This window comes from Heptranchias perlo, chromosome 27 (assembly GCF_035084215.1).
Source record: "Heptranchias perlo isolate sHepPer1 chromosome 27, sHepPer1.hap1, whole genome shotgun sequence".
NCBI lineage: Eukaryota > Metazoa > Chordata > Chondrichthyes > Hexanchiformes > Hexanchidae > Heptranchias > Heptranchias perlo.
Genome location: NC_090351.1, coordinates 29325741 through 29350323, shown reverse-complemented (window position 1 = coordinate 29350323; position 24583 = coordinate 29325741). Strand labels below are relative to the sequence as shown.

At 39.9% G+C, this 24583-nt stretch overlaps 1 protein-coding gene across 1 annotated transcript in view; it reads left to right on the top strand.

Annotated features, from left to right (window-relative positions):
* The window catches only part of rassf5 (Ras association domain family member 5), a 56554-nt gene extending 33738 nt beyond the window's left edge, over window positions 1–22816 (top strand). The window contains exons 2-5 of the mRNA XM_068007540.1: window positions 16314–16424; window positions 17597–17894; window positions 19422–19537; window positions 21075–22816. Of these exons, the coding sequence (XP_067863641.1) occupies window positions 16314–16424; window positions 17597–17894; window positions 19422–19537; window positions 21075–21224 (675 nt within the window). The 3' untranslated portion in view covers window positions 21225–22816. The remainder of the gene's footprint in view (window positions 1–16313; window positions 16425–17596; window positions 17895–19421; window positions 19538–21074) is intronic.
* Window positions 22817–24583: the final 1767 nt, after the last annotated feature.

Sequence of the window (24583 nt, the reverse complement as noted above, 5' to 3'; positions counted from 1 at the left end):
ACCCCCCTGCCCCCTTCCCGGCTCGGGATCAAAACCATGCCCATTAAGTCATTTTTAATTCTGCAAGAAATGCTCAATCTGAAAAATGGCTAATGAATAGTATGTCATATATAAATTAGATTCTTAGATAATAAAAGGAGTATTCACTTCACAAGGAATGATAGATTAAGCAGATTTGACACTTTATTCTAAATGAGACTGATGAGAGACCAAATTCATGTGATTATGCAGCCACAGTTAATTGGATTAATTTGGCAGTGCTTCCATTTGTTCTAATTTGTTTAGCCAGTTCATAAAGTTTAAAAACATGTTTTAAAACTCCTCCTCTTTTAGAGATAAGGAGGCTATAATGAAAACCTAATAGCATTCCCAACAATAAACACTTGTTGGAGGCCAGCTGTCTGAAGTCTGCCACAAAGGTAACTGTTCTAAAAAGGTTTCCTGTGCATCAGGGGTCCTCTTGGCTGCAGGGAACAGAGCCCAACACCTTTCTTGTTACCAAGTTCTGATCCAGTAGAGTATGAGACACAGCTCAATAACACAAAAGCAGTTTCTTGCGACACAAACAACCTAGCAGTCAGCACATCAGACCATAACTATGTTGTACTGGTACTCCGAAATAGGCTACACTTCTGATCAATATATGGAACAAGCTTCCAGGTGAAGTAGTGGAGGCAAAAAATCTGGAATTATTTAGGAAACAATTCGATGCTACAATGTTTTTTTAAAATTTGTTCTTGGGATGTGGGCAATGCTGGCAATGCCACATTTATTGCCCATCCCTAATTGCTCTGAGAATGGCTGCAGTCCTTGTGTTGATGGTGCTCTCACAATGGTATTAGGTAGGAATTCCAGGATTCTGACCCAGTGATGATGAAGGAAGGACGATATATATTCAACTCAGGATGGTGTGCATGTTGGAGGAGAACTTGGAGATGATGGTGTTCTCACAACATTGCTCCTCATTTTCTACTTGGTGGTAGAGGTTGCAGGGAAGGGAGATGCTTTTGAAGAACTTTGGATTGTTGCTGCAGTGCATCCTGTAGATTGTGCATACTGCTGGATGTTGAGTCCAGTGGCAGGGGCACCAATCAAGTGAATTATTCTGTCCTGGATAATGTGAGTGTCTTGAGTGTTATTGCTGCTGCACTCATCCAGGTGAGTGGTGAATATTCCATCACATTCCTGACTTGAGCCTTGTATATGGTAGAGAGGCTTTGATGGATCTTGAGGTAAGCCATTCATCACAGAGTACCAAGCTTCTGCCCTGCTTTTGTAGCCATGGTGTTGATATGGCTGGTACAGTTCAATTCCTGGTTATTGATGAGCCCAAGGATGTTGATGGTGGGGAATTCAGTGATGGCGGTGCCATTGAAGGTCCAGGGGAGGTGGCGGGACGTTCTCTTGCTCAAGATGGTCATTGTCTGTCACTTATGTGGCGTGAATGTTACTTGCCACTTGTCAACCCAATTCCGGATGTTATCCAGGTCCTGTAGTAGGCTGGCATGGGCTGCTTCATTATCAGCTGAGTTGTGAATGGAGCTGAGCACTGTGGAATTGTCAGTGAACACCCCCACTCCTGACCTCATGATGGAGGGAATTGATGAAGCAGCTGATGATAGTTGGGCTAAGGACACTTTCCTGCATAACTCTTGCAGTGTTGTCCTGCGGCTGTGATGACTGGCCTCTTACAACCACGACCATCTTTCTTTGTGTCAGTTATGACTCCAGCCATTGGACGATTTTCCATTTGACCAGTTTTGCTAGTCGAATGCTGCCTTGATGTCGAGAGCATCTCTCTGGCATTTAGCTTTTGCGTCTATGTCTGAATCAAGGTTGTACTGAGGTCTGGAGCTTGAGTGGCTTTGAGAGAACTGGAACTGAGCATCAGTGAGCAAATTATTGGTGAGTAGGTGCTGCTGGATGGCACTATGGTGACTCCTTCCATTACTTTACTGATAATTGGAAGGAGGCTGATAGGACGGTAATTGGCCGGATTGATTTGTCCTGTTTTTTGTGGAGAGGACATAACCTGGGCAATCTTCCACATTTCTGGCCCCCCTAAACAGGCATGTAGCCAATGAATAGCGTGGGTAGTGCTGGCTGTATGCCTGAATAATTTTAATGAGGTCTCAGCACGAATATAACATGCTGCCTGGGACCATGTGAACAGGCACATGTAGCACTGCCCCGTCCCCTGCGCACCCATTTTCAGGCGCAATTGGGTTTAATTTCTTCTGATGGCACAATGCTGTTTTACATGTTTATTTACATTTTTTTGTACACTATTTTAATACTATCGTTAACCTGTTTGTTTTAAACTGCATTAAAATAGCGCATAAAGGAATTTTACACGCATGCATTAGGTAGTGTGCTACCAGAGGGGAAATTAAACCTCAGGGCACAAGGCAACGAAAAACTTGTGGCACTCATCATAAGAACATAAGAACATAAGAAATAGGAGCAGGAGTAGGCCAATCGGCCCCTCGAGCCTGCTCCGCCATTCAATAAGATCATGGCTGATCTGGTCCTAACCTCAAATCTAAAATCATGTCCAATTTCCTGCCCGCTCCCCATAACCCCTAATTCCCTTTACTTCTAGGAAACTGTCCATTTCTGTTTTAAATTTATTTAATGATGTAGCTTCCACAGCTTCCTGGGGCAGCAAATTCCACAGACCTACTACCCTCTGAGTGAAGAAGTTTCTCCTCATCTCAGTTTTGAAAGAGCAGCCCCTTATTCTAAGATTATGCCCCCTCATTCTAGTTTCACCCATCCTTGGGAACATCCTTACCGCATCCACCCGATCAAGCCCCTTCACAATCTTATATGTTTCAATAAGATCGCCTCTCATTCTTCTGAACTCCAATGAGTAGAGTCCCAATCTACTCAACCTCTCCTCATATGTCCGCCCCCTCATCCCCGGGATTAACCGAGTGAACCTTCTTTGTACTGCCTCGAGAGCAAGTATGTCTTTTCTTAAGTATGGACACCAAAACTGTATGCTGTATTCCAGGTGCGGTCTCACTAATACCTTATATAACTGCAGCAATACCTCCCTGTTTTTATATTCTATCCCCCTAGCAATAAAAGCCAACATTCCGTTGGCCTTCTTGATCACCTGCTGCACCTGCATACTAACCTTTTGATTTTCTTGCACTAAGACCCCCAGATCCCTTTGTACTGCAGTACTTTCCAGTTTCTCGCCATTGAGATAATAACTTGCTCTCCAATTTTTCCTGCCAAAGTGCATAACCTCACATTTTCCAATATTGTATTGCATCTGCCAAATCTCCGCCCACTCACCCAGCCTGTCTCTATCCCCATGTAGGTTTTTTATGTCCTCCTCACTCTCTACTTTCCCTCCCATCTTTGTATCATCTGCAAACTTTGATATGTTACACTCGGTCCCCTCCTCCAAATCGTTATTATAGATTGTAAAGAGTTGGGGACCCAGCACCGACCCCTGCGGAACACCACTGGCTACTGGTTGCCAGTCCGAGAATGAATCATTTATCCCAACTCTCTGCTTCCTGTTAGATAACCAATCCTCCACCCATGCCAGAATATTACCCCCAATCCAGTGATTCTTTATCTTGAGCAATAATCTTTTATGTGGCACCTTGTCGAATGCCTTCTGGAAGTCTAAATACACTACATCCACTGGTTCCCCTTTATCCACTCTGTACGTTATATCCTCAAAGAACTCAAGCAAATTTGTCAGACATGACTTCCCCTTCGTAAAGCCATGCTGACTTTGTCCTATTAAATTATGTTTATCCAAATGTTCCGTTACTGTCTCCTTAATAATAGACTCCAAAATTTTACCCACCACAGATGTTAGGCTAACTGGCCTATAATTTCCAGCCTTCTGCCTAAAACCCTTTTTAAATAACGGTGTTACATTAGCAGTTTTCCAATCTGCCGGGACCTTTGCCGAGTCCAGAGAATTTTGGAAAATTATTACCAAAGCATCCACAATCCCTACTGCCACTTCCCTCAAGACCCTGGGATGTAAGCCATCAGGTCCAGGGGATTTATCCGCCTTGAGTTCCATTAATTTACTGAGTACCAATTCCTTAGTGATTTTAATCGTATTTAGCTCCTCGCCCCCTAGAGCCCCCCGTTTGTCCACTGTTGGGATATTCTTAGTGTCCTCTACCGTAAAGACTGAAACAAAATATTTGTTCAGCATTTTTGCCATCTCCATGTTTCCCACCATTAATTTCCCGGTCTCATCCTCTAAGGGACCTACGTTTGCCTTAGCTACCCTTTTTCTTTTTATATAACTGTAGAAACTCTTGCTATCTGTTTTTATACTTTTTGCTAATTTATTTTCATAATCTATCTTCCCTTTCTTAATCAATCCTTTAGTTACTTTTTGCTGTCTTTTGAAGACTTCCCAATCTTCTATCCTCCCACTAAGTTTGGCTACCTTATATGTCCTTGTTTTTAGTCGGATACTATCCTTAATTTCTTTACTTAGCCACGGATGGCTGTCATTTATTTTACACCCTTTTTTCCTCAGTGGAATATATATTTTTTGAAAGTTGTAGAATAACTCCTTAAATGAACACCACTGTTCATGTACCGTCTTACCCTTTAAACTATTTTCCCAGTCCACTTTAATCAATTCCGCTCTCATACCATCATAGTCTCCTTTATTCAAGCTCAGTACGCTTGTTTGAGAACCAACCTTCTCACCCTCTAATTGGATATGGAATGTAACCATGTTATGGTCACTCATTCCAAGGGGATCCTTAACTAGGACATTATTAATTAATTCTGGCTCATTACACAGGACCATGTCCAAGTTTGCTTGCCCCCTTGTCGGATCAGTTACATACTGCTCAAGAAATCCATCCCTAATACACTCAATAAACTCTTCCTCAAGGCTGCTCTGCCCAATTTGATTTGTCCAGTTAATATGATAGTTAAAATCCCCCATAATTATAGCTGTTCCCTTATTACATGCCCCGACTATTTCCTGATTAATACTTCTTCCAGCAGAGTTGCAACTATTAGGAGGCCTGTATACTCCGCCCACGAGCGTTTTTTTCCCCTTATTATTCCTTAGCTCTACCCAAACTGTTTCATTATCCTGATCCTTTGTCCCAATATCATTTCTCTGTATTACAGTGATTCCTTCCTTTATTAACATAGCCACCCCACCTCCCCTTCCTTCCTGCCTGTCCTTCCTGATTGTTAAATACCCTGGCATATTTAATTCCCAGTCGTTGTCACCCTGCAGCCATGTTTCTGTAATGGCCACAAGATCATACCCATACGTCGTTATTTGTGCTGTTAACTCGTCCATTTTGTTACGACTGCTACGTGCATTCAGATAAAGAACTTTCAAATATGTTTTGTGACACTTAGTTCCTGCTTTTTCCTTTTTTAACACTTTACCTTTTTCTCCATACCTTCTGTCCCTTCCTGACACGCTTTCCTCTGTCTCCCTGCTCAGGTTCCCAACCCCCTGCCACAGCTTTGATGCTGGGTTAATCGCCTTGCACCTTCTAGTTTTTATTTTATCTCTCGTGCCTAAAGTAGACTTTCTTTCCGCTGCTCCATGCTTTTCCCTTTTACTTGTTCTTGAACAACTGTTTGTACTATTTGTATTGTAGATTTCCCCTGGGTTTTCCCCTCTCTTGCTGCTCTCAACTTTATTCCCTTCTGACTCCCCGCTCAGGTTCCCATCCCCCTGCCACTCTAATTTAAACCTTCCCCAACAGCACTAGCAAACACCCCCGCGAGGATATTGGTCCCGGTCCTGCTCGGGTGTAACCCGTCACGCTTGTACAGGTCCCACCTTCCCCAGAACCGGTCCCAATGCCCCAGGAATCTAAATCCCTCCCTCCTACACCATCCCTGCAGCCACGCATTCATCCTGTCTATTCTCCTGTTCCTATACTCACTAGCACGTGGCACCGGTAGTAATCCTGAGATCACTACCTTTGAAGTCCTGCTTTTTAATTTATCTCCTAACTCCTTAAATTCACCTTGCAGGACCTCATCCCTTTTTTTACCTATGTCGTTGGTACCAATATGGACCACGACTACTGGCTGTTCACGCTCCCCCTCCAGAATGCCCTGCAGCCGCTCCGTGACATCCTTGACCCTAGCACCAGGGAGGCAACATACCATCCTGGAGTCACGTTTGTGGCCGCAGAAACGCCTATCTATTCCCCTTACAATCGAATCCCATATCACTATAGCCCTGCCACTCTTCTTCCTCCCCTCCTGTGCAGCAGAGCCACCCGTGGTGCCCCGAACCTGGCTCTTGCTGCTTTCCCCTGATAAGCCATCTCCCTCAACAGTATCTAAAGCAGAATATCTGTTTGAGAGGGAGATGGCCCCAGGGGACTCCTGCTCTACCTGCCTAGTCCTTTTACTCTGCCTGGCGGTCACCCATTTCCTTTCTGCCTGCGTATTCTTTACCTGCGGTAATTTGTGTAACTTGTCTTTTGGACTGGAAATGCCACAAAAAAATGCATACAACATTTCAGGGTAAATGACTAACATTCAGAGAGAGATTAATGTCGTGCTTCTTGGAAACAAGAAGTCACTAGTGTGCTAACCAAAAGGGATACAAACATTTCACATACTCGGACTTGCAGCACTTCCATGATAATTGATGATTGTTACATTTTTGCTGAGCTTATTGACACAGCACTTCAGCCAGTTAATTACATTATTTAATTGTTTGAAAAAAAAACTTCCAACTATAGACCTACAAAAGTGAAATAGTGAGGGAGATTTTCACTGGCTCTGACGGGCAGAAACCGGGTGGTAGCACCCCGAAAATCATAGGGAAAAATGACCACCCCATTCCCACTCCCGATCCAGCCACCACTATCCTGTAAGGGACCTACCACTAGTCGGCCCGAGAACCCTATTGTTTCGGGTGGTATTTCCTTTCAATATGCATATCATACCATACCTATTGCCTCATGGTAGACAGCTGGGCAGAGCTGTGTGCTGGTTAACGCACTGCCCAGTTTTACCTCATAGTACAGCCGACAAGGATGTTTAAGATTATTTTTGTAGGCCAGGAAGAGCAGGAGTGCTCTTCTGGGCTCCACAAGATTAATGTGGGCCGCTGCCGCCCCGGGCAACCCCTCCCCCCCCCCCCCCCCCCCCTTCAACGTGGTCCCACCCAAACGTGCCATGTTGCCGGCCAGGTCAGCCTCTGAGCCACATGGTATTGACCTGGTCCGGAGCTGGTGAGTTGTTTGGCACCTGCAGCCTACCAATGACATGGTAATGAGGCTTGCCCTGCAAAATGGACTGGGCGCTCTGCCGGCAGTAGCGGGTGGCCAGCAGCCATGCTCCTCCGGTCAGCCGCCCCCTGATAGTTAAAATCTACCCCAATTTTTCTGACCGCCAAGTCTGGAAAATATCTTATAGTATATCTTATTCAGGGATGGAAAAAAGCCCTTCCAATAACCCTATTGTTTTTCTAAGATAAATCTAATGTAATTCTGAAAGACTAGCTGAATTGTATTATTTCTTAGACAACATAAGAATTTGAGAACTAGTTGGCCAACACATTGGCCCAATAAGCTCATCCTTTAAAGATCATTTTTATATGTTAAATGTTCTACAATAACAGCCACATAAACTTATGTTGCACCTTTCAGATAACAAAATGCTTCATATAGAATAAAAACAGCTCACCAGATTTGCAGCAAGTAACAGTCTTTAGTTGCACCGTCAATGTCCCTAAAGTGTCAGTTATACTGTAAATAAAACCTAAATTGGAATCGGGGTCTGACCTGAGATTCCCCGGTAGTTGGGGGCTGGAGGAAGTCTTCTCCCTGGGCTTCAATTCGGGGTCAGTTCAGCGCTTAACATCTGATTTATACTCCACAAGTTTAACATTGGTGTGAGCTGAAATTGCTTTGCACTAACATTAAACTTGTGGTGTAAATTACCTCCTATTTTATATACATAGCTCTATGCTTGGGACTGGTTAAAGTATTTTAATGTGTGTGACTATGGAGTCTGTTATTGTATGAGTATCCTCCATGATGGTCAGTGATAGTGGTGTCAAACAGCATTGTCATACAGCACAGGAAGAGCTGTAATATTTTTGTGGTATTAAGAAAGCACTCTTGTGCTACTGGGAAATTTTACAGCTGCTTCAGGATCATATGAACACTACTTTTTAATATAATAAAGTACTGTACTGAGAACGTTTTACTTTGTGTTCAAGGCCATACTTCAAAATTCAGCAAAAGGAACAGAAAGTTTACCGTTGTGTCACACGGAAGTGCTGCACATATGTCACAACACTCGTAATTCAATTACAGCTAATCATTGACAGGATTACGCTCAACATCAAATCCAGTAACTCATTCTGGCGGTAAAAGAAAAAGTTGCCAAATGTATTCTGCTATAAAATGAATACACATGATACATATTATCTGGGAAATGTTTGATTTAGGAAACTGGGGGAGGAAGTGATGAAAAGTTAGACTGTTAAACTGTACATTTATTTTATATTGCTTTGCTGCATATTTACCTTGCCAGAATAGATCCCAATAAGTTTTATTTTCTTCTGAATTTCTTTAATTAATTTTCTTTTTAGGTTAGACTTTAGGGTATTAAATTCAAAGACAAAGCAAAAGAAAAACAAATTGAGACAAGACTGGTACTGACTGTTCCAAAAATAGATTTGCAGCAACACCCTGGGGGCTCAGTGGTTTAGTCTGGATTGCAGCATCAGCGAATGAATGGAGGCATTTAGAGTTGGTATAAGACTAGTGTATGGGAAATAATTTTTATTCAGATCTTCCATGACAGATTGTAAGTCTTTTTTTGTTGTGTGTGTGTTAAAAACAGCTGACAGAATGTGTTAAATGAAGTTCCCTTCTAATTCTTAAAGAAGTAGTATGCCATAGTAATGTGTTATTGGTGGTAGAATTACTAATAGATGCTGCTGCTGACAAAGTACCATGAATTTTAAATATACTGATTTTTTTTTTAAATGTACCTGTCACAAAAGCGGAGAAATCTTGATGGTGTTGCTGCTGGCTTTTGGTCAGATGTTCAGCTGGATTACCGGCGGTGGTGGGGGGGAATGGGAACTACAGCTCCATCCTTCTGCACTCTGATCTCATTTCTAGAACAATGTGCTGTACGGCAACAAAAGCAAAAGGATCACAAACATGTAAGGCATCTGTTATAGAAACAGAGACACAGAAGCTGGTAGGACTGGTGCAACATGGCAAAACTGGATTTTGAAAAGATAACACCTTCCAGAAAGAAGTAATGGGGGCTCCAGTGGCTCAGTTGGTGAATTCACAGCCCAGCCTGAAATTCAGCCATACAGACCAGGAAAGCCCGAGATTCCATTGCTGGTTTGTTCTGAGCTCACTGATCTCAGCCTGTGTGGCAGCAGGGGTGTTATAATTGGCATCAGCATCCCTTGGCCAGAGAAGAGACAAAATTTGAATGGTCTTCACTGCTGATTGCTATCCAATGACACCTGCGAGGAAGCTTTCATATGTAAACTAAGGGTGACAGTAGGTTCGGGCTCAGCTGTGATACCCCATGGTTGAGTATCATGCTGACACTCACTACCTTCACTTGGTTGAAGTACCTTGAGAATGCCTTTGGAACTGTACTTCAGCAGGGGTCGGCGCCTTCACGAGAGGAAAGGAGAAAACTGAAGGCAGAATGTTTTTAAAAACCCAAACAGATGCAATCTTACCTTGTGCAATGAAATTATAAAAAAAATATTTTCCACAAATAGTTGTTAATGTTGCCTAGTCTCTTTTCAACAAATTACAGTAATTACTGTAAATATTGGTTCTATAATTGTTTGCCAACTATGTATATATGTGAAAATCAGTCAGAATCAGAGCTGTGCAGTAAGCAGGCCACATTCTGGTATATATAAACACTAGTTACTGAACAAAAATCTCATGCTTTTATATGTGTTACCAATGTATTATTAATAATCTGCCCTAGGATACCTGCCAACTGATGACTGCAACTAGATCGAAGTATTGCTATTTGAGTACCTTCTGCAAGATCCAGGAGGGAAATATTTTTGAACTATTTCCAGTATCTGAATGTGCAAAACCGCTTGAAGGTCACTATGCATTGAACATTGTAAATACCGAACTAGTACTGTGAGATTGAAGTCTGGTCTCAGACTATAACATAGAATGTAGTTACCATTGTAAACAAAAAGCAAAAAAAATGCAGATATGGAAATCTAAAACATCTGGGCACACTCAGCAAGTTAATCAGCATCTATGGAGAGTCTTTTTCACAAAGGATAGTGAAAATCCTGCAAGGGGTGAGATTGGAAGGAGAAATTGGGTTGGAAGAAAGTGAAGAGGGATCAGGAGATTGGTTGACATCTAAGAGTCGTTAAAGATTACAATCCTTGTTACTTGAAATGAAGAAAAAATGTTTTTTGTTAAATTGAATTTCTACCAACGAGTCATGCTAAGTATGAGGACCCAAGCTGTACTATGATGTAACAGTTAAAGCCACAGATGGTCAGGGCTGGATCCTTCAGCAGGTGAATCTATTTCTGAGTGGTGTTTTTTTCAAATGTGTATAGAATGTAACACTATTTTTGGAATGTAAAGTAGTGTCTGTTTCAGAAGGAATGTTTGATTTTAAAAATTAGTTACCATTGTGATCAGAGATGCAATATAAATTGTTTTGCATTCTTCTATATTGATTATGGAGCGCCAGGAGAATGATGTTTAACTGGAAACCTGTGACTTCCTACTGTTGCTCTCTACCTTTTTAATTTTACTGTTCGAGCTGTTGAGACAGTCTGTAGGAAGCTGCCCTATCTTTCTATGCCTTTGCCAGCCATTCTTACAACACAGGGAAAGGTTGGAAAGGTGGTGTTGGATTTCCACCTTTAGTGCCTGAGCATAAAGCATTGCCCGGCGGTAGTGCACAGAGGAAAATTGGATAAGGAGCTTTGTATAATGTTAACAGAGCCCATCCAATATTCCGTCCATTAATTTAGATGGAATACAAATTGGGTGGACTTTGTTACATCCATGCAATCCTTCCTGCCCAATTTTCCTCTCTGTACTGTGCCCAGGCAATGCTTCATACCAGGAAAAAATCTACCCCATGGAGTTCATCTTTTATATTACAGTATGCCAGCTGGGGTAGGACTACCATGCATCCGCCACAGACAGCACTTTGTTAGTGCTTTCTTTCCAGAATAGTAAAGGCTGGTATAGTCAATACATGTCACAGCTTATCTGTACTGAAGCATTTGTTCTATAAAGCATCAAGGATATAAATGGAGTACTAAATAAGAAATTACAGTTGGGAGGGTGACAAATATGTCAGTTGCTAGGTTTCATTTAAAACATATACACATTTATAATGACTGACAACTCTTTGGAATAAGCCATCAATGTTTACTTTCTTTGCCTCATTTTGTAAAGTATTTTGAGAAACTCACTAGTTAGTGATATGTAGGCTTCAGTGCAGATAAACAGATGATATGCATTGACTGCACCAGCCCACATCCTACCAGGTGGCATATTGTACTGAACCACAAACTCTCTGCTTCCTGCATGTCATTATGGTCTATTTCTAATTATTTTGAAAGATAAATGTGCACATATTCCAAACAGTCTGCCCTGGTGCTAATAGTCTTCTTTGTTGAAGAAGTCCAAAGCATGTCCAGAAATTCTGCAGCGCAAAGTAAATAATTTTTTAAAAAATCAAATCCTATTTATCTCCCATAATACATATTGGGTGAGAATTTCCACGCTGTTTTCAGCGTAATTTCAGCATATAATTGGGGCAGGTAACTTTTTGTGGCAGGAAAGTGGACAGGAGAGGTTTACACCAGTTCCCCACCACAAAATTTCTTCCCGATTTCTCTTGCACTTTTCCCTTCACACGATTCACCCACTGCATCCTGAGTGAGTGCATTTACATATACTATAATAAGGACCAGTGGTGCTGTTGTTCTGAGTTTCCTGCTTTTACACATGCAAAGCACTTGGTAATTTAGATTGAGAATTACTTGGCACAGCAGTTGCCAGCATCAGCTGAGATGAGCAGAAGTGAGGAGTTTGAGCCTGAAGACTATGGAGAATTTCATTGGCGATTCCTGCAGCTAGAAACCACTTTTTGCAGCAGTGTTTTTACCATTCTGCCTATACAGACTTGGACTGCTGATTGTACAATGTAACAAGCAGAAACACCCAAATCCGTATAATGGGACAAGCAGAAACACCCAAATCCGTATAATAGGCTTTACTAATAACGAGAGAATTTTTTTTTTCTGTTACCTCTAGTGTCTCTAGTGAGGGAACTGATTTCTGTAGAGGAGCAGTTAAGTTGCCATCTGCTTATATTTTATTAATTTAGTAGGTGCAGGTTGGGAGGTTAGCTGAATAATTCATAAAATGTATAAACATTAATGGTATGAAATCAAGTTTTCTTCCAGATCGTATTTTCTTGTTTACAAATTGAGGAAAGGATTACATTCTTAAAATTGCAACATTTTTGGAAGAATTTAAATATTTTGTTTTATAATACACGTTACCTTTAAGTAGGCCATTTGGGGAAAAGTAATTCTCAACTAGGTCTTTCTCTCACGATGCCCTTTAATGAAGAAATGCTAATTTAGTATTTCTGTTCTAATTTGATAGCAGCAAGTAATCTTACAGCCTTATTTAATGCAGTCAATAAACACAAACAAGAAACAGGTGAACTTTCAGCTTGTTGGTTATAATTAGGTGCCATCTTTCAAATGTCCATTTCTGCTTTCAAGTCATGAATGCACAAATTAGAATTCTGAGAAAGAATGGAAGTCAGAACCTTACTCTGCATGATCTGTGGCACTGAAGTCCGATGTAGATCAAAATAAATCCTCACAGATTACCCACATGCAGCTGTTTTTATTGCACAGTCAGCAGACTAGAGGATAAAAATGCCTATGAGATGCTTTGATATATAACCCAGTTTGAACCAACCAAATGAGTTACTCTGAGTAGAGTAGCAGTTGGGGAAGGGAAGAGAAGAAGGTGGGGGGGATATAAATCTAAGAACTGCTGAGACATTATTGCACACTATTTTTCAATGGTGGAACTTTTATCGTATTGTACCATGGTATTGTAAGATTTTCAGATTAACATTCTAGTCCACTTAATCAGCAGTTCAAAGTGCACTAAATGAAGCAGAGATGGGCAAAATCTCTCTAAGAATTTTTTAAAAATATCTGTATTCAGGTGAGATGAGTAATTTTATCTTAAACTGGTTAATGCCTCTGCTAAAGTAGCGAAGAAAGGAATTTCAGATGAATGTATTAGCATTTATCCACTGCTATCCCATGGCATAATTTCAGGACCAATGTCAATATATTTACCATTTTAAGTGGAAATTTATCCTATATTTCTGGAATAGAAACTTAACAGAAAATTTTGGATCTTCCCCCTGTATCGGTACAAATTCGCCAACTGCATTAGTTGTATTCTGCTTTGAATCATTTATTAGGCATATTTCCACACATTACTTTTTAGAATTCAAATTACATTGTCATCATCTGTGGCATATCATAAGTGAAAACTAATTATTTTATTGATTAGTGTGCAGCAAATTTAAATTAAACTATCTGAATAAAAGATTTTGTATTTTTTTAACTATTTACTTGCAGTAAAAAAAATTGCAGCAAATATTTTGGACATTTTATCACAAAGTCATAGATTTCTATGGTATTATTTTATTTCTCTTGGCAAGAAGCAATTATACTTAAAATTAGCCATCCTGTTATAAGAACACTGTTGTAATTGCATGTTGACAGGCAGGAGAGCCTGAACCACTTAATGTATTCATTTCAGCAGCAAGAGAGATAAATCCAACCTGGACTATCTTAATTACCAATCTAATGAAGAATCCCCCAGTGTAGTAGCGAGATTGATTTAAGTGTATAATTACTTAATCTTAAAATTCTGCATTATTGATGAAAACAAGTCACAAGTATTAGAGGGTTTGTCATTTCAATAATGTGTGAAAGCAATGTCTGGAGAGTATTCATCCAAGACTGTGGATGTTGGGCAAGCACTCCATTATAAATGTCAGAGATAAAAGGAGAATCAAACAGCTCAATTGGTAGAGGCAGCATATAGCTGAGCTGTAGTAACCAGAGGGGTCCCAGGTTCTATTCTTGATCTGTGTTGGATTAGCTCATCTCAGCCAGGGTGATAATAGGAAAGGGAGGAGAAAATCAACCAAGGTTCCAGCTCCATCCTCTACTGGAAAATGCACTTGTATGAACATTGAGAGCGGACAGGATTGAGCTCTGCTCTGATGCCCCCACGATAAAATAGCCTCAGTGCTCACTGTCTATACTCATGTTTGAAGAACTGACACATGGGCGAATTAAGGGAAGGTGCTTGGTGCTGGGGATCTGTTCTCCAGGAGGTGTCAACACCTTCAGGAGCAGAAAGGGGAGAAATTGGCAAAACAAAAATGCAAATGCTAGAAATCCAAATTAGAAACAGAAAATGCTGGAAACACACATCAGGTTAGTTAGCATTTGAAAGACATTGGTTAAGAGGCAGGTTACATTTAGTCTGTTTAACATTTTCTAATGAACAGTTGCACCAAAAGTGTTACCTATTCTTCTCCTTCAGATGCTTACCAACCAGTTATATATTTCCATAATTTTTCTTGGAGGAATTGATTGCATTATTTCAGTCCTTTTGAATTGTGCTATACCCGAATATTTACCTTTTGTACCATATATAAAATGTAAAGATGTAAAAGTCACATATCCATGTTATGACTTGAACCGTCACTCAACATATTTCTTAAGACAGCAACATATGGCTAGAAATTACTATTAGTGATATTAATGTACGAATGTATTCTGCTTCCAGGCCTCTTTCAATACTGTTGTTGACCTATCTGTCCGGAGCTGTGCAAGAACACCCCAGTTAATTCATCCTCTGTTTCTTTCCCCCTCGTTTCATCTTGCTACTCCCCTCAGTCAGCCTATATATGAATGTAAACTCATCATGTAGTGAATCGAAAACCAGCTGAGTAAACCAGAAATCCATACCAGTCTAGCACAAATATGGATGTGTTAGCAGATCAGTGATAGGAACAGCTACTTTTTTTTTGCTTTAATTATAGTTTAGGTTAATTTAAAAATGTCTTTATAGTAGATTGTGATTAATGGTTTTGAATAGTATATATAGATATTTTGGAAGTAAAATTGGAGATGACAATCACACCAAACCCTCCCCGAGCCATTAGTCTCTCTTTTGCCATAATAGAAAAGGATCTTGAAGGCTCTCCTTGCTCAATAATCTCCACAACTGTTTGTGGATGGCCAGATGCCTTCTGTAAAACAGAATTGTGTAATATTTACATATATGCAGTGGTACAAACAACTCTATTCAAAATTCAGGAAACCACTGTATGAAGAAAATGTATCACAACTGCATCCTCCTTATATACTCTGGGTAGAAATCAGTATGCATTGCAACCGTTTTTCAGGCGTAAAATGAACACAAAGCATTCCAATTTAGCAGTCGGACAGCCTGCGCCCAATCTGTGTAGGCCGGGCCCAATTTTAGGCATTTCGGGTGAACACCTAAAATATCCATTAGGCCCCTTGCATATGTTAATGAGAAGCCTAACGCCTGTTTTTGGACCCCTTCCCAAAATTGGGCTGCCCTGAACGCAGCTGGCACCGGGGTCTACATGTGCATAACCAGCGGTCCTTAAAGGGACCATTGGAGGCCGCCACCAAAAAGGCAAGCTCCTTTAAAAAAAAATGTTACCTGAATGTGGAGCCAGGAGGACCAGTATCAGCAATTTTTACTTTTTATACATATATTCAGCTTTGTTGATGTCATACCCAAGTTCTATTCTTAAATATGCTCTGTTGTTCTTAAAATTGTGACTGTAATTCATGGTAGTAAAAATGGATAAATTTGAGGATATTCAGCATGCTGTCCACAATGAATTTTATGATTCTGGGCCATTTCAAAGATGCTGTCCAGATTGACATTGCTGCTTTAACATTGGTATAGCTTTGGATATGGAAGGAATTGTAATCAGTTTGTTTTAACTGTCATATGACAATGTTGAGCATATTTGGCTGTAGCAAGTTAACGTGTAAACCTGGCAAATAGTACTCATGGCACTGATTTTAGTATAGACATAGGTTTTAAACAGTTAATTAAGTGATTTTAAATTTTCTGAAATCTTTCTTGGGATTTAGGTGAGTATAATACATCTTGATAATTTAGGAAATAGAAAGCCCCTTCTAATTATGGTTTGTTTTTACGTTTCAGAATGTGGCAACAAAAGAGGAAGAAAAACCAAAGGTTCTTACAGAAAAGGAGATTAAACGAAAAATTGAGGAATACAATGGAAAGGCTAAAAACTGCCTGGGAATGCGCTTGGTAAGTACTCAATTTACCAGTTTTTAAAATTAAATGTAATAGTTGTTAAAGAAATCATAGTAAATAATCCTTTTATACTATGATTTTCATGCTACACTCTGTGGTAAATTTTCCATGAAAATCCTGATATGGAGCAAATTGCATTCCTGATTCAATCGATTTCCCCACAGTGATCTTCACCTAAGAAGGTGGCTCAACACAAAAGAAATGCTGTGCTGGCAGCTAAAGCAAAATAACAACAACAACAACTTGCATTTATATAGCACCTTTAACATATAAAGTGTCCCAAGTCACTTCACAGGAGCGTAATCAGACAAAACTTGACACTGAGCAATATAAGGAGATATCACGACAGGTGACAAGTAGGTTTTAAGGAGCATCTTAAAGGAGGAGAGAGAGGTTGAGCGATTTAGGGAGGGAATTCCAGAGCTTGGGGCCCATGTAGCTGAAGGCACGGTCACAAATGGTGGAGCGATGAAAATCGGGGATGCGCAAAAGACCAGAATTGGAGGAACATCACATACCTTAACATCAAATGCACATTAAAACTACCCTATCTACTTAATAATGTGACTTGAACTGCCACTCAGGCTGGTAAACCTATGTTTTTGGGTAGATGTAACTGTTTGCAACATGATTAAACCAAACATGCCCACTGGATACTCCAGACTCCTTCAAAACTCAGCTGAGTATTTACGGGCATACACATGGCATTTATGACTCAAATATGTATGCCTGTGCAGTGGCAGTCTGAGCGTCATGGGAAACCAAAGCCCTACCATCTGTTGAAAGTATAGCTGAGCTGGTGTTTGTTAATGTATTTCATTCTCTTCCCCCTTTATAACAATATGCAGCAATGATGCTGCATCTCACCACTGTGTGGTGCAGTATATTAGTCCTCCAACATACCACATTGCTTCTCAGTTCTACTTCTATATAGTATACACATAGCATAATAAGCATGATGCAAAAAAAAATCTTTGAGCCGCTTCCATTGTGGAATGCTGTTCCATTGAGAGCGCCAGACCAGAAAAAGTTGTAAAAAGTGGTGGCTCACCTTTGGCAGAGAAAAATAGGAATCTAAACAGAAATCTATGGCCACCTCCCCATCAGTTATTGAAACAGGAATTTTCTTTCTAAATTCTCAACAAGTTGATCATTTTATTTTTCAGAATCCGGATGGCACATACACAGGGTTCATCAAAGTTCATCTCAAACTACGCCGTCCAGTCACTGTCCCAGCAGGCATCAGACCACAATCAATCTATGACGTGTTGAAGGAAGTGAATCCAGCAGAAATCACAAACAAACGAACCTCATTTTACCTGCCACTGGACGCAATCAAACAGCTTCACATCAGTAGTGGAACCACTGTTATTGAAGTGATCACAGGATTGCTCAAAAAGTTCATGGTGATTGATAATCCTCAAAAATTTGCTCTCTTCTACCAGACAAAAAAAGGCAATGATGGTAATCTAAACATTTGTGTTATGTTTTCATGACTTATTTTACATATTTTAAATTGTGCTTACTTTTTGGGGGAGAGGGAAAGGAAGAATGGATTTCTAAGCCTAAGTTTCTAAGCCTTATCAAAACACTGCAACTGCTTAATACTAAAGAAATATAGATCAACAGATAACTACCAATAAAGTAGTCCTTGTGACTTGCTTTTATATCCATTTTCATATCTATTGGGGGGAATTTTAACCCCCCCAGGATAGGTTAAAATTCAAAAATGAGAAATCCGATCCCAATCCGCTTCCAGCTTCCAGTTTTAACGGAGGTGGGTTGTGGGGCTGGCGACTAGCCTGCTCTCCAGAGGCAGGCCCATCATTTAAATATTTTAATGAGGCTGCGTGCCTCAAATTTTAGGACAGTTTTAAATTTAATGGCTGCAAGCCAGGTTTTCCAGGGCTCGGGAAACCCAGCAGCTGAAGGGGGGTGAAAATGCCCGGATCCAGCAGGTAAGTGCCTTTCCAGCATTGCTTGTGGGCCAGGAGGAGCAGGAGTGCTTCCCCGCCCCAGCCCCTCAATAGTTGTTTTTAAAAAAAGTGTTTCTGATCTCTAAGTAGGAACAGAAAAAAAATTCTGGTCAGCCTTCATAGTGAGAATATTAATGGCCCCAAAGTTGCACAGTGCCAGCGGCACACTCCTGGCATGAGTTTACCAGGAGAGCAGCGTGGCTGCTGGGAAATCAATAAGGCTTAGATTACGCCTGGCCTCAGACCAGGTTATGAGTTTCCATCAGGCCCTGCTTGGGGCAACACCCCAAACATTTCCCATGATGTCGGAAACACTGAGGGAGTGAGCGTCTATGCCGGGAATTTCCTCAGCTCCAGCCTCACTTCCGCCAAGTGACCTGGATGTCAGAATAAATCCTGTGTACAAATCAGCTATGGGGCAAAAGTGGGGCCCGTTGGGGTCTCGAGGCTACGTCCTGGCCTGAGGTAGGCCTGATATTGTTCCCTGGAGACTTCCTGATAGGCTCCCTTTATAAAGTGGCCAATCATTTTCAATGCTAATTCTTCTGGGGGCTGCTTTTCTGACTCTCTCCTTCCCTGGAAGACATCCAAATTGCACCCATAGTGTTACCATGTAAATAGGGCGACCTGCCCCCGATCCCAGATATTCCAGGAAGGTCAAAAGCGGAGGTCTCTGCACTTCCGCCAACAAAGCAGGGCTAAAGATTTTCCATCCCAATATATTTATAATGGATGGTTCTATGCATTTGTTTTAGCTGTTATATTCCAACAGTTGACAAAACATAAGAGCCTGCTCCCTTAAGGATATTTCTTGTGTTAAATATAATTTTATCAGCTTGAACTGTACATGTTACTGTTTTAATTTGTAATTACCTGATACTTTACACCTGATCCATAGTGTGCTACATAAGTAGGAGCAAGTAATTCTGTTGATTCCAAGTCTGTTGTTTCAGTGTAACACAAAAGACTTAATAATTACGATGAGTACACCACATTTTTTTATTTCTTTTATTAGTGCACCTGCAGAAACTTAAAGAAAATGAGCATCCCCTTTTAATCCGTCTTTTGGCTGGCCCAGACACACAAGCCTCAAGTTTTGCTTTGAAGGAGAATGAAACTGGGGAAGTTGAGGTATGTTTTTGAAAAGTGATAAGTTTACAGAAATAAATAAACTACACTGGTTGTGTCATGCAGTTTTTCATTTAAGTACCACAGAAGCTATTCATTGTTTATGTTATTCTAAACTTCTGAAGACCTGTGAAATAATTTATTGGACTGCCATTGTAGGGAAAAATTGCAGCATTTTCTTCAGAAGAAGTCTGAATGTGTTAAGAGCATCATCTGCAAAATTATGTTAACCATAGGGTTGAATTTACCTGGAAAAGCCACAAGTGGCCACGGGCCAACACCTGCTCTTGCTACTTTAAACCCAAATCAACAGAGTACAGCATGTGACCGACATTCCTTTCCTTCTTGAGACCATATAGCCAATAGGATCACTCAATATTCCTTTCTAATTACTGCTAACCAGTTACCTACATAGGTTACCACTTTGTAAATATCAATGGTCACTTTTAAAAGTAAGGCAATTTTGCAAACTACCTGTTGCATCTGTAGGCCTGTTCATAAAAATAGTATTCAAATTTAAAATATAAATTGTTTTAGACCAAGTCCTATATTTTAAACTATTTTCCACTTTCTTTGCTGCATTACATCGTTAGAAAGTGCAAGTAAATTGTTAAAATTATTCTGCATTAGATTAAAGATGCATATATAGTGTATAGTGCATATAAATATCAAGCTTGAAAGCTTTGATAGGATCCGGAAAGAAATATCAGCGGCTGATTTCTGCTCTGCCTGTCATGTTTATCTGAGTAATGTAGAATGCAAAGTTTTGAAATGCATGTGGGGATTATAATGTTAGCAAAAATAGAATTTAGGCTTTACTGTCTGGATTGTAAAAATATTGTGCTATATAAATCAACACATTTTTTGCTCTCTCCCCAATTAATAACTTAATTAAAATAGCACATATAGGAATTTGACATAAATACATTAACCATTATGCTAAAAATAATACGTAAGAGGAATTTGAACTCCCTAATGAGAACAGGATTGGGCTTAGTTGTGATGTCCTGTTGGCTGGCACTCACTGTCAAGGCCTATATATGAAGGAATTGGGTGAAGTACCAGAAGGATGTCAGCACCTCTGCAACCATACCCCATGAAGAATTAGCTCCTCCAGGAGAAAAGGGAAGAAACCTTGGAGAAAATGTGTTTTTAAAGTAATTCTTTATTTTTACCTTTTTGGGGATTGCTAACACTTCTGCACCTCTTTCAATGTCTACAGGATGACGGATCCCTATACAGCCATTACATTATCAGACAATGGGGGTAATTTTAAGTTTAGCCTTTGGTGTAAAATGGGCGACATCGAATTAGCCACCCATTATACACTATGCCTGATTTTCTTTTCCGTTGAAGTCAACGGAAGGAAAATCGGGCGGGACATTTTATGTGCAGCCAATTTGATATCGCCGATTTTACACCATCGCCCAAAGTTAAAATTACCCCCATTGATCCTAAAGGTTCAGGTTGTATTTTATATCCAAACTAATATTTCAGAATAAGATATTAACCTTTTGGAATTTTTTTTTCATTCCTACAGTGGGATGCCTTTAGCGTGCCAGAATTGCAGAATTTCCTCATTATATTGGAGAAAGAGGAAAAGGAACGGATCCAACAACTGCAGCAAAAATACATCACATTTCGTCAAAAGCTGGAGAAGGCTTTGAAAGAGGCTGGGAAGCCTGGATAACTGGATTGCAGAGAAACCAAAAAATAAACATAAGACATTTCTTTAAATGTTGCTCAGGATGCTTGGGCACGATTATCTCAAGGGACAAGTGCAACAACAAGGCAACAACAAATGTTGCTTTCAAAACTGTAAAAGTGCAGGCTGGTGCCAGGATCTAGAATGTCTGAATGGAGCTACACTCTGGACTGACCAAAAAACAGCTGCTTTTCATAGTGTGTTTTAATTTAACCCTTTGAGTATTGAAGACAAAAAACATAATTACAACATATTCCTATATTACTTTTTAAAGTCTATTCAAAGAATACTGTGAATTACAAACCGCCTCTTCTTAATACTCAACACAGCAAATTTACAGAAAATTTAGATATGGTAGAAATAGACGTGCAGTTCAGAAGCTGCAGAGAGCATTCAGTGCTCAAAGGGTTATACTGGTTATTCTGCAATGCACCAAATCACTATTTGGGGCTTCAGGAGAAGTGACTATTTACAGCTGGTAGCTGGTTGTTAGACAAAAATCATTACTTCTTTTTTTAAAAAAAGTTTCTCTAATCAAGTGTTGCATGTCTGGATCTGAATGTAATTGCGTAGAATGCCATCATGAGTGTTGTCTCAGAAAGTATACAGCGTTCTTAATTGGATGCCTTTAAGGAGAGCTGTACCATATGTAATTATCTGAATAGTGGTGATCTATAGTAATGAGGAAGCACCAACATGATACCAGTTTAAAGAAAACATTGAGGGAAGATTTGCACCATTTGCCATTTATAATAAAATCCTAAACACACGTATAAAGAATGCGTTTAAGATTTTACTATAAAACTAACAGAAATCTTTCTTCTTAGCATTTTTGAGTAAATTCAGTTTTTTTGCTGTTAATGTTGCTGTTTCTAACTGGCTGGAAATGGCTTTGCATTTTTTTATTCTTGTGGCCTGATGACATCCTGCATGGGGTAGTGTGCCTTTCCACTTCCGCTACCATTGTTTCTGTTCTGTACTATCTCCTCTTTGAGAGCAGTTTATTTTAATTAAAAAATTACCTTGATTGAGAGATTACTTTCTGGATAATGCAGTGAGTTAGCAGATCATCGCATCACTTCTAGGACCTGGATTTGAATTCACCCCAGACTCATGAAATGAGTTTAGGCAGTGGGTGTAGTACTAATTCTGCAATCTATTTCAGTAAGGCCAAAAGGATAACTACTATAGGATATGCAATTGCCGCAAAAGAGAAGCAAGTGAGGTTTGGACTAAGGCATTTTTTGGGGCAGAGTGGAGGAAGCTTTATTTGCAACTGCTAATTCTGATCTGGGAGTTTTGATGATACTGGCTGCTTAAAATGGGGAAAATGTCTCAACAGCAACTTGCATTTATATAGTGCCTTTAACACAGCAAAACTTCCCAAGACACTTCACAGAAGCATACAGCAGAATAGATGCCGAGCCAAAGAAGGAAAGATTAAAAGAGGTGACCTAAAGCTTGATCAAAGAGGTGGGTTTTAAGGAGGATCTTGAAGGAGGAGAGAGAGGTGGAGGGGCAGAAGGGTTTAGGGAAGGAATTTCCAGAGCATGTGGCCTAGGTGGCTAAAAGCTGAAACCCCATTGGTGGGGTTAAAGGAGGGGGAGGGGGTTTGCATAAGAGGGGGAAGTCAGAGGAATGGAAAGGTCAGGGGGGGTAGTTATATGGCTGGAGGAGATTAGTAAGATAGGGAAGGGTGAACCCATGGAGGGAATTAAAAACAGGGATGAGAATTTTCAGTGAGTTTGATAATGTACCATTGTTGTCATTGGATAACGTGATCCAGAATGCATTGATGAGGTTAAACGATACCCATGACATTTTGTTCCTCACATCCGTTCTGTTCATGACTCTGGCTGCACTCTAAAATTTGAATCTTGACATTTTTGAACCTTTTTGCATAGGTGCTTCTTACTAAACTTCATCACTGTCAGGTGACCTAGAGTATTATTTTTCTTTTACATACTGCCCTGGTATATTGTGATATCAGAATTTACCAAAAATAGTCATATTATAAAATTGTGTGTTATTTTTCCATGTTCATTTATGATATTGTTCATTTTACAGCTATGCTTTTATGTTTCCAAGGGGGTGAAATTTGTCTCAGGCGGTAGTGCAAAACAGGCGATAACACATCGGCCACTCATTCTACACTTCACATGATTTTCTTTTCCATTGAAGTCAACAGAATAGAAAATTGGATGGCGTGTAAAATGAGCGGCCGATTTGCTAGCACCAGTTTTGCGCTACTGCGTAAGATGAATTTCACCCTCCAAGTACGCGTTTAGCAGAGCAAAAAAAACATTTCTGTTTACCCTATTCATGTTACTTTGACACAGTAAAAAGCCAAGGACAGGTATAGCGCCATGAATAGACTAAGACTGCTGATTTCAAATCATTGCACTGAAGCACATCCATTGCATGAAGCCAAACAAAATTTCCCCAGTTAGTTTGCTGGGCCAATTTAGCAAAAAACTATTTTGTGTGGCCATGTCTTCTTTAAGTTATCCCTACCTTCTCATTTTTGGAAAGGGAAATATTACAGTTTAGTGTGGAACATTTAGCCAATAATGTTCATGAAATCGTGACTCATTTCTATTCCATTTGAAAGTACATAAGCTTGTATCAGAATTTTGAGTGAGTTTGCAATTTTAAAGAACTTCCAGATTTTGTTTTTAGCTAGAAAAAGGATTATTAGCCTGGACATAATAAAATTTTCTTCCCAACTTTTTTTATTAAAAAAAACCCACATAATTACTGTGGAGGCTAAATACAGATGAGACTGGACAGACTGGATTTATCTGGTGGCTTTGAATGGTGGTTTTCATTAAAGCTTTTCCACTAAGATGGTGCTTTTTGAAACCATCCAAAAATCTTTTTTGGCAGCCTCATGTCTATTATCATATTTTGTAAATAGGGATTTCTGAAAATTGCTGTTTAACATCTTATATGCATAATTTCCTCCTAAAACTCATTTTGCCGATTAAATATCTGATTCATTTTCTCTTTGTAAAACCTTTCTTTTAATAAATTCGCTGGACTCTCAACTTTTTGACAGAATTCAGCTGAGACCTTTGCAAATGCAATATCGCCCAGAATGTCCAAACCTTAGAGTGATTTGTTTAACCAATATGTATATGGTAGTAGATTTAAAGGCTATTAAAGGGACATCGCAAGCTAAAGATTCATTTCTTGGTGTATGAAAGGAGTAAGTAGATCCAGTCTGTAGACCAATAATTGGAAACTAATGAACTAGTGTTCAAAAATAATTTGGACTTAAGGTGTACCTAAAAAATCTCATGGCACTATTTGAAGAAGAGCAGGGAGTTCTCTCATTATCCTGG